We start from the raw sequence: 11,186 nt of genomic DNA on the forward strand, positions 1-11,186 counted from the left end.
TTTGAGCCATCCGAAAAAAGGCTGTCAGACTACGGTCACTCTGACATTGAGTTTTTGCACAACGTACATTTCAGTTCTGTGTGAAATACGCGTTAAAAACGGTGGATAATTTTGTCAACAATTAGTAATAGTCTTAAGAAAAACAACGTCTGCGAGGTAGGATTTTAATTTGCACATAAAATTAGCAGAACAATGCTTACATAAGCGTAGCAATTAAATACAACCGTGAAAATTCCTGCAAAAATAAATTGGAAAAGTGGCACACAACAAATACACACAAACAAATGTGTATTCATACGTACATATGTACATATATGTAAATGTATGTAAATGAAGTGACGGTGTATGTGTGTATGCAGTAGATGAGCATAAATAAAAGTAGCAGACTGAAATAGCGTTTATTTATGTGCATACACAATCAACATTAATGAACGCCCGTCTCTTTCTACTGATTCATTTCGTCTACAGTTTTGTGCGGGCGATAAAAGAGAGCAAACTCTTTCCCCTCAGCGGTTGAGCGGATACCTAACTACGTGCAATGTTTAGGATTCGCGTCAAGATGGGCCCGCAACGCAATCACAATAACAATAACAATAACAATGGAGTCGCCGTCGGTGGAGTGGGCAGTAGCAATCATGCTCGTCTCCATAAGGAGTTTACCTGCTGCTTTGGCCTGCATGTGCATACGGCAACGTTGATGATTGGCCTCTGGCATCTGGTGAGTTAAATCCTTGTAAATGTATATGTATACGTTTTTGGTGTGTACATGTAAACTCCTAGGTTTGAGTGCATTTGTAGTTGCACACAAGCATGCGAATTTAAGTTGACCCTGTTCAGTGTCAAGGAGGGAAAAATCAATGCTCGTTGCAGTCCAATGGCTGTCAAACTGTCACCCAGGCAGTAAGCAGTAACTCTCAAAAATTACAAGTGCCACATTGCGTTGACAACTGTGACGTCAATGGAGTTGGCTTCAGCTCAACAATTTTTAAATTAGGCACACACTTAAATTGCGGTTTTTTGTTTGCGGTTGCTTTCGCATACACATGAACATATTGTATGTATGTGGCGTGTCAAACCACCTTCAAAATCATGCCAAACTGGGATTAACCTTACTATAACATTGCGAGACGTGTATATTATATTTGTTTAAGATTGAATTGTAGCAAATTTCCCTTTTTGTGATGTGTTGACATAATCACTGTAATAACTTTCCACTCGATAATTAATGAGCCATCATTCGATGCAACTTGTTGATGCCTTTATGCTGCTTACCGTTAATTGGCAATTACTTAATTAATTGCGCTGCTATTCGATTACCGCATACAGACACACACATAGACAACACACAGTTTGTGAGTCACTGCGACAGCAGTGTCGCATTCAAAGGTCAAGCGTAGTATGCTAATTTGCTTAGTCGAGAAAGGGAAAGTGACTTCTATACCGCAACGAAATAATATGAGTATATAGATTAAATTGCTAAGATGAATAATGTGCCTCAAACGTTGTCTGAATGTAAACAAGAAATGTTTTTTCCTTTACATTTAACATCAGCTGATAAGGAGTTGCTTATCAACAAATATAAACAATAGTTGTAGTACTACTTGATAACCAGACTAGGCTGTTGTTTTAAGTGTCAGCAACTAAAGCATGTACAACTATAATAAGTACACTTATTCGATAGACAATTTCCCATTACAGCTTATCAGATATAGTACTAAATCAGAGTACTTGACTGATCCGCACTTGAACCGGTTCTCTCAACATTTTACACTTAATACAAGTATTGATTATTCATATTCATAACATGGATGACAACTACACTCGAATGTTGACATTTCCATTTTCAAATGTAGCATTTTTATAAGAGATTTGAAATGTATTCATTTTGCTCGGGGAGCAATCGCTATATACGGAGATTTAACTTCCGATGTGATGTTGCAAGGTAGTGCAGATGACTATGTGGACGATGCCCGCTGCAGTTCAGTTGGATCAGATTCGTCTGATGAAGTTTCTGACTGGGAGGAAGTGCAGCAGACATCCTCCAAATGCTATCAACTGCCCAACATACAGTACAACAATGTGCCCGAGTTTACGCTCGAGTCGTTGGGTTATGTGTCTACAGAGGAATGGCCCCAGATGATGCAGGAACAGAAGGCAGAGAAGCCACCGCTATACGACTTGATGATCAAGTTGTTGGAACGGAAACACAAGGCCAACACTGTGATCACCATTGGCGATAGCACGCTTAAAGTGCATCTGACAGTGCTTCAATGCTACTCGACACTTTTCTGTGAGCTGAACAACGCCATTAGCGTGGAATTACCCGTGGAGTGGGTGACACCACGTGCCTTTCAGCTCGTCTATGACTGGATGCTGGCCGATGTGCCCCGCTTGGCGCGTCTGGGCTTGTTGGAGGTGCTAAGTGCTGCCAAGTTCCTGCAGATACCGCAACTTATCAGGCAATGTGAGCATTGTTTGACGGAAGGTTTTGCCGAGGATGCGGCCTTGCTGCTGTATTTGGAATCATGCTTGTTGAGTCTGGAAAATGTCTATCGACCTCTGCTGCAGAGCGTGGGACGCTTCTTTATGACACTGGTCGCCTCGCAGGAGTTTCTGCAACTGCCAATGCAGGCGATGTTGAAACTGCTTCAGTCGAACAACATTGGCGTAAACACTGAGCTTGAAGTGTTTGCGGCAGCGGTGCGTTGGCTCAACTTTCAGTGGCCCAAGCGACAACACATAGTTGGTCAGCTGATGACTTGTGTGCGTTTTGGTTTGATGCCTCCATGGTTGCTCATTAGGTTGTATGATCGAGAGAGTTCTTCAGTGGAACTGAAACGCATAACTTCACAGCCGGATGTGGTGCAACAGATGCACGATGGCATTGGATATACGACAACGCGACTGTGCTATGGATCCGATAGCGAAGGCTTCATACAGCACATGGAACGCATCCATATGGAGACGCCGGTGCCGCGCAAGTGGATCTATGATCCAGGCTGCAGCTATCATCATCGCTTGCATTGCCGCCAGATCTCCAAAGAGTTTACTTACGAAGCCTTTGTTGGTTACCTCAATTTGTTGCAAACACTGCACAAGGATTATTGGCAGCAAGCGGTGCAGTCTGTGGGGGATTCCGATGTGTGCTGCTGTTGCCAGCGAGCTGCCAAGTAGATAGACTTTTAATTTATGTTACTGTGTGCAAATATATTTTATAATATTTTACCTACAACGCGTCTTTAATGTGCATTTTGTTCCGTCCTCTTGCAGTTCCTCAACATTCTTGCGCTGAGCGTGCTCGCTGTCATCTGGCGCAATCCGGAAATGATGGATGAACTGGAGAGTGGCAGTCATGACTTCACCGTGGATCTTAATGCGCCCGCCTTGCCCACACCTTTGAGCAAGGTGGATCCTCCTTATGCCTATCGCGATCACTCGCTCAACTATCGTAAGCGTTACCGTAAGCACTCGGCGCTATAGCTGTGTGGAAAACAAACTCATCAGAATCTAATTTTGCAGAGAACTTTGACATGGGCGGTCTGGTGTGCACCTGCATGATAGCCATTACGCTGATGATGATCTATGGCATTATTAAGGGCAAGCCTTCGCATTTGTTGCCCTTCTTCTGCCTGCAGCTGTTCGACTTTGCCATCACCACGTAAGCAGCATTTACATGCTACCGATGAATTTATTAAACTGTTTGCGTTTTTTCTTGCAGATTGACCGCCGCTGGCTATCTTTGCTATCTGCAAGCTCTACACCGCATCATTGCCGAATCGCATCGTCTGCCGTGGCGCGAGAAGCTGCTGGAGCTGCCTCCCGAGGAACTGGTGGTCGTTGTGCTCGTCGTCTTTGTGTGCATCGTGTTCCTGAAAGCCTATTGCATTGGTATTGTGTGGCGCTGCTATAAGTACTTGACTCTGCGCCAGCAGCATCTGCGCAGTCTGCTGCCCTGCGTGCTGCCTGAAACTGTGCTCCATGGCGGACTTGGTAGCGGTGGCTTTGGTGCTGAGGAGCGCGCCTATTCCACACTGTTGCCCAACTACGACGAGGCCATTGCTCAATACTTGAAACAGGCACCGCCGCCATCCTATCAAGTGGCCATGTCAAACTACAACAATGAGGATGAGGGCGCCACTGGTGGTGCAATTGTTGCTGATGCTGGGGGCAATACGCCTCTTTTTGTTGCACTGGATTCGTCCACTGTTAACACGGCCACCAATACGGATGATAGCCTGGACAACAACAACGATACACCCAACAATAATAACACGGTTCATGTGAATGCCAACACGCCACCAATGCGCCGCAGCGAACAGACAACTTCTAACGCTGGCTCTGACGATGACAACAATGTGGATGATGATGACGATGACGATGCTGATCTGGAGATAATCGATGCTGGCATTGATGTGGGCAATCTGCCACCACCTCCGCCTCCGTACAACGATGTGACCGATGCCCAAGTGCAGATGCCGTCGCCGTCGCGGCTTAATTGTCAGGTGAACATTCCTGGACAAGTGCCTGGACGCAACGAGAGCCAGGCCTAAGTTGTGATTTGAGTTAAGCTGTTTCTCTCTCATTATTATTATTATTATTAACGTGTTGTGTTGCGAGCAAATGCAAATGCAGCAATGCACGCGGTCCCTTCCCTTGCCTAAGACTTCACATCAATTGGATATCCCATCTCCAACCCATTTCATATCTATATCAAAAGGCGGATTTGTATTAATCGATGTATTTGCTTATCAAAACAAACGAAAAACAAAGACACATATTTTAGCAGTCGCGTATTGTTGTTTAATCTAAAACGAAAACAAAACAAAACTAAAGAAAACAAAAAACCTGCTTATAACTGAATATTCGCTGAATTTTGCTCTACAAGATTGTGTGCTCACGTAGTAGATGTACTTTTTGATCGCGTCTGTTGAAATTTGCAAAGATTTGTTAAAGATTTGACCGCGCTTTACGTTTCTATGGTTCTTTTTGTTTAATCTCTTAACCTGAGTTTTACCTAATTAAGCACAAGTAGTTGTTACCAAAAAAAAAATTACCAATTGAAAGTTGCAAGCCGAATCTAGCTGGGAAAATCGATGGATGCAAGAGTATGTTCTAATGATTAAGCTAACTCGTAAGACTAATTATTATATTATTAAACTGTATATCATTATTTGTACATTAGTTTTGTGTATCAACTGTCAAGTACGTAGTGCAATCCACATGCATCCGGAAAGAACTCCATCAAATTTTATGTGTGTACAATATCTATATGCGTATATGTAATATCTATAATGTATACTAAAATATTCAAAGATATTCAAATAAATATTAGTTTGAAACAACTCAACTAGTAATATTCATTTCCTTTTTTCAGTTTTGGCTCTAGTTGCCCTGCAATATTTATATAGTCATAAAATGTCATCAAAATAATACAAAATTTGAAATTAGATTTTTTTAATCTAAGTGGCAAGATGTAAGATACAAAGTTTTAATGAAGAATAAAAATATAAATTGATCTAGTTGCAGCTCTTTGAACTGGATTTTAGAGAAACGGAAGTGAAGGATTTTTGTGTTGATAATCTCTTAGGCGTATAAACAATACAAATATTCGATAACATTTCAAGTGCAGTAAAACATACATAAATGTATAAAATAAAACTACTGAAATAATTGTTTTTTTTGTGATTTGGTCTTATGCCATTCACATTGGATTGGCCCTTGAGCTTCTTGAGGATTCCTTTTCATAGTTTTAGGGTGCCACATCGAACATTCTAATTTTTTAAGAGCTGTTCAAAGAAGCTTTTGAGGTCGTCGTCGATCTGGTTGCCTTTCTCTTTTTCACGGACAGTGGCCAATTGCTGATTACGGAGGTTTATGACACTGCTCTGGGAACTGCGTGTATCCATGCTGCTGGTGGAGTAAGAACGTGGCAAGATTAGTTCGCTGTGCCTTAAAATCTTTTTGGCTTGTTTCAGAGCCTCAGCTAGCTTTGCCAGATCTGCAGCTGACATCCTGAACTTGTGTCCTCTGTGGGGACATTGTGGGTCCTCTGCGGCATCGTCTCCAGTTAGATCCGTTATGATCATTAACTCGTTGTGGATGGTTTTTATGCCTTTCAGCGAACTGGAATGCGAAGAGTTTTCTTGAAGTTGGTTAGGGGAGTTTAATTTGCGGTCACGATGAGACTGTGCTGCCAGATGAATGATCCTTGTGCCAAACTGCATGATAGCATCTATGGCATAGCTGGCACCCTTGGTGCTCAACTCCCTGAATGTGGAATACACTATTGCGTGAGCATGACGTATGTACTCATCGATCTCGTCTTCGTGGAGTTCTAGCATGGGTTGAACCAGCTTCGAGTACAATGCGGAGCTGCCTTCTATGGTTGGCGAAGTCAGGTTTAAGACAAGGATCACTTTAATTTCGTAGTAGAGCGGAAACCAAAAGAGAATCCTATCTGTTATGATCTCGATGCATGTGAATCCTGCAAAAGTAATCCAGTACTTCAACCACTTTGTACACTCATTCACATCCTTTGCCCGAATGGCCTTGTAGGAGGCATATCCTGGATACAAGGTGCCGAAGCTCAGTATCATGAGACGTGAAAGTAGTGTGCCGATCATATTGCAATTTAACGAATCCGGCGACTGTTCCAAGAATAACTTATTGTAATATATCAAAAGAACAAACTAAATTTGGACGCCGTATTTTGCTTATTGTAAAAGTAATACGATTTATTTTATAAAGTTGCTGTAAGAATGCTGCCTACTAATATTTATTTTGAAATTGCTGAAATTGCACTGAGTTTTTAAATTAAAACAGTTGGTTATACATAAATATTTGTCATTATTACATTTTGTTTTATATTCATACATACTTCAGTGTTTATGGTTAGAAACGAATAACAAATCAAAAATAAATTTATTGGTGTTAGAAACATTTTTCGTTCGATTACTTTTAAGTTATTAGTTATTTTAAAAATTACTTTAGCATTTACTTTTGTTTCATATAGTTTTTTTTATTCTATTGCAAAATATTGAGGTCCGTAATATGACATTAATAACAGCCAAAAAAAAACAAGTAAGAAAGCTATAGTCGCGTGTGCTTGACTTTGAGATCACCGCTACACATGAATATTATATATACTAAATAAATAAATAAATATAATACTAAAATACATCGAAGGTTATATTTGGTATAGTAATACATTGAAAATTCACCACAAATTACAAAATATACCAGATTGTCAGCCACAACAACTAAGCCACGTAGTAAGTATGCGTTTGACCCCATACCAAAGTATTTGTTTAATAACTTATAAAATTTTTATCTGTTCGCAATTCAATGTTGAGGAGTCAAAAAAAAAAGAATCTGCAGGCAGCCTTACAGTCCTGATGGAAAATAATTGTAGCTCTATATCTTATAGTCTCTGGTATGAAGGTATCGTACTTTACAATATTTTATATACTTTTATAATTTCCTGCAGATAAGTTATAATATTCTTCCAGTCTATGGGTAGCGTGTATAATACACTTTATATACAGGACACTTGAAATTCCTTCTTACACATATGTATGTAAATATCTTTTCATTTTTCATATTTGCAAATACACCAAAGCCTGAAAGTCCACTTCCATGTCTTTTTTTATTAAACTGAAGCCGTAATTTATTTCTCTCAACATCAAATGCCTTTGTTACTGTTGTTTTTATAAGTATTGATATGTCCTTTGTTGTGGTCTTTACAATTATTTCAACAGGTAAAATCTCTATTTAATAATTCTCTTTTTCATTTTAGACAGCCCGAATAGAATGCTACAATAGAATATTGTTAGGCGGTTTCACACCATCTTCATTCACAATTAAAAAATTCGATTCATATTGAATTATTGTAAGTCGTGGTTAGATCGCCTTGATTGTAACTATTACTATTTTTAAGTGAATATGAATGTATGAATATGAACTCAAAAGCCATTTGTACTCCCAGATAAAAATATTTCAGAAATTTGCGTTAACTTATGTAAAGTGTATTGTCTTCTAAGATAAATTATTATAAAGCAGCTTTAATATGTGTAGTGTATTAACCGAAAGCCAATGCTTAAGCCCTCCAGTGAGACCAGCCACGGATCTCGTTCCAGATGTGGGTGCCAGGACATTCGGTGGCACTGACCTGACGATGGCCATAGAGGACATAGCCGGAGCTGAGTTGGCCACGGTTGACGGCATCCTGGAGCAGGTTCTGTGCGGCGGAGATCATGTTGGGCTCCAAAGTGTCCCAGTTGAAGTTGCCCAGGTAGGAGATGCCAATGCTGATGGAGTTCCATTCGGCAGCATGGGCGCCCATCGAGTTCCAGCCACGACCCTCGTAGACAGCGCCATCACCTCCAATGAGGAAGTTGTAGCCAATATCGGGCCAGCCCAAGCTGTCCATGTGGTAGCTCTGGATGTTGCGCAGCTGCTGTGCGCAGGCAGCACGTGTCTCGCAGTAGTTGCCAGCTGTGTGGTGAATGATGGCATAGTTGAGGTAGTTGCCCAGGGCTACACGGTAGTTGGGAGCACGACCGCCCCACTCGGCCTTCGAGACGATGGCGACGCCTTGGGCAGCATACTGGCTGCAGACCAGAACAGTCAGAAGGAGAGCAACTGTTGCTGAGGACACCATTGTTAAGTTGTTTGGATTGATATGATTTCTGCTGGTGGATCGGCGCCTTTATATACCATTACGGCTAGCTAGCAGCTTATCGATCTCTTCAGGAATGATAGTGCAAATCATGTTATAACTGACCATTTTGAATTTGCTTTTGAATGTTTACAATGTTGGTGGTTTATGACATTATTGTATGATTTTGCTCTGGCCAAGGGGAATCACTTTTGCTTTGTATACTTAGCAAATTATCTTCATTATTTATATGGGTTCTTGACTTAATTACAAAAATAACTTTTTTGTCCTGAGCGGCTGAGATTAAGCTAACAGGATGGTAAGTTTTCGATTAGAAACTGATTGATAACATAAACCTAAGGATGCAAAAGAGTATTATAGTTATAAATTATTGTTGTGCCATTGTAATGAATTTTAATTTGGTTATAGCAAAAGGCACTACAATCATCTAAATATAAGTCAAGACATTTCTGGTCGATAAGTAGAGTGTGGCATGAGTGTGATTTATCTTATCTTTAATCAATGACAGTGTAATAAGTCTCATTGAGTATTTGATTTTACACAAGTTCATTGATTAAAATCAAATTGTCTAGAATATAAAAATTGGATTAGTGTGTGCAGGAAATTAAAATTATATAAATTAAAAATAATGTTATTTATGGAAAGTGAAATAAAATTATTCCTTTCCTTATCAGTTATTTTGATGAGAAAAAAAAAATTTAAAATGTAAAGTCTTTATTTATTTACAACTAGCTGACCCAGCAAACTCTGTTCCGCCTTAAAGTTCGAAATAACTAATTTTTTTCTTTAAACAAAATGTAAGTATATTAATCAATTATTACTGTTTCTGCATTTCAGTACAGTACTCTTTACTTAAGTACCTTATGATACATTTCTTGTTTTCTTATCAGGCGCAAAAACAAACAACGCATATGGTCTTCCGACCCGTGACCATGGCACATATAATTGACCATGGGGAAAACATGGATGTTCGGGAATTCAAACCAGAAACTTTCAAGGATTGGCCTTGTGATTTGTTGATGAGTATGACAAATTCGATACGGATCGGAAATTGAAGACTTTTAAATTCAAACGGCAAATAGGTTGCGATCATCGGAATCCTCGGAATGAAAACTTCGTCACCTTTGAATTTTCCATTCAGTTTTGTCGCGTAAATTATAGTACACTGTTATTCATTTTTCTAACCACCAAACGCGTGCTGTTGTAGAGTTGCAAACAACGTCCATTTGACTAATGCAAACGCTAGAATGCCAGCTATAATCGTATCGAAACGCTGTTCGATTCAAATCAGCACTTGATAAATTTCTTGTTCTGCGTCTCAAATTATCTATTATCTGTTGTCCACTGTTCGCTCCAAGAATTTGCATTGTCCAAGGGCCTTACTTTGATCTTGTGATTGAGACGCACGAAGTCGAGCCATATTAACGCGGCGCTGTTCATTTGTAATTTCTTGTTCTTGTTCAGTTCTTGCAGTTCTTCGCATCCCTCTTCCATTACGGCTTTATCGGGAAAGATTCGATTGTCTTGGTCGCGGCATTAGTAATTAAACTTAGTGTGGCTAGGTTCAACCTATTGAACGTTAAACGTTCCGTTTCTATTTTGACATGCATGTCGAAGCAATACTGTTGAAACAATCTAAACAATTAGTAAATGTTCTGTTAATGGTATATCTACGTAAGGTATCTACGATTTTGGTAGGTTCCTATGACGTATTCCTGCCTCTAAGCTACCTCCTCACAAATTTTCAGCCAAATTGGTGAAGCCGTTCTTGAGTTATAAACAGTATTACTAATACAACTTTCTTTTATATATGTCGAATTTCGTATTGTGTAGATAATTTCGAAATATAGGGACATAAGATAAGTAAACAAGTAAGAAAGCTACAGTCGAGTGAGCTCGACTGTGAGATACCCACTACCTATTTTGAATAAAAGCAAAATATTGCGATATTATTTTCAAAATATACCAAAACCATTACAAAAATACTAAAAATATACCAAATGGTATAGTTGGTATATCGATATAACACCACATTCAAAAAATACCATGAACGGCACAATATACCAGATTGTCGGCCAAAGCAACTAAGTAAGTAGGCGGCCTTGCCCATACAAAAGTATTTCTTTAATAACTTCCACAATTTTAATCCGATCCCAACCAAATTTTCAGGAATTATAAATACTATTGTTATTATTTTATATTCGATTTTTGTTGATTTGTGGGGGCGGAAGTGGGCGGGGCAAACACAACAAATAAAAAATTATAGTTCTATCTCTTATAGTCTTTGAGATCCAGTATTTCATACGGACGGACGGAGATCGTCTCGGCTGTTGATGCTGATCAAGATTATATACAATTTATAGGGTCGCAGATGCCTCCTTCTACTTGTTACATACATTTCCTGTCGGCACGAAGTTATAATACCCTTCTAAAATTTTCGATCAGATAAAAATTGTGGAAGTTATTTAAGAAATAATTTGATCTGGTAAAAAGGTCTCTGAAGTCGGGT

General features: G+C 39.6%; 3 protein-coding genes across 4 annotated transcripts; 1 reads left to right on the plus strand and 2 right to left on the minus strand.

Annotated features, from left to right (window-relative positions):
• Window positions 1–5: 5 nt before the first annotated feature.
• Window positions 6–5,342, plus strand: LOC133840357 (tetraspanning orphan receptor). 2 transcript variants are annotated; one of them, XM_062272142.1, is made up of 5 exons: window positions 6–156; window positions 469–718; window positions 3,271–3,448; window positions 3,520–3,658; window positions 3,719–5,342. In XM_062272142.1, the coding sequence occupies exons 2-5, from the start codon at window positions 539–541 to the stop codon at window positions 4,548–4,550; spliced, it is 1,329 nt and encodes a 442-aa protein (XP_062128126.1). In that variant the 5' UTR covers window positions 6–156; window positions 469–538; the 3' UTR covers window positions 4,551–5,342. The 2 variants fall into 2 exon arrangements, with proteins under 2 accessions (XP_062128126.1, XP_062128125.1); XM_062272141.1 differs by having other exon boundaries at window positions 7–156; window positions 3,271–3,460.
• A 291-nt stretch (window positions 5,343–5,633) lies between these two features.
• LOC133840358 (receptor expression-enhancing protein 1-like) lies at window positions 5,634–6,776 on the minus strand. The gene has a single exon (XM_062272143.1). It carries the CDS (start codon window positions 6,621–6,623, stop codon window positions 5,772–5,774), a length of 852 nt encoding a protein of 283 aa, XP_062128127.1. The 5' UTR covers window positions 6,624–6,776; the 3' UTR covers window positions 5,634–5,771.
• Window positions 6,777–8,002: 1,226 nt separating this feature from the next.
• LOC133844270 (peptidoglycan-recognition protein SC1a/b-like) lies at window positions 8,003–8,674 on the minus strand. Its single transcript, XM_062278187.1, has one exon. It carries the CDS (start codon window positions 8,657–8,659, stop codon window positions 8,096–8,098), a length of 564 nt encoding a protein of 187 aa, XP_062134171.1. The 5' UTR covers window positions 8,660–8,674; the 3' UTR covers window positions 8,003–8,095.
• Window positions 8,675–11,186: the final 2,512 nt, after the last annotated feature.

This window comes from Drosophila sulfurigaster, chromosome 3 (assembly GCF_023558435.1).
Source record: "Drosophila sulfurigaster albostrigata strain 15112-1811.04 chromosome 3, ASM2355843v2, whole genome shotgun sequence".
NCBI lineage: Eukaryota > Metazoa > Arthropoda > Insecta > Diptera > Drosophilidae > Drosophila > Drosophila sulfurigaster.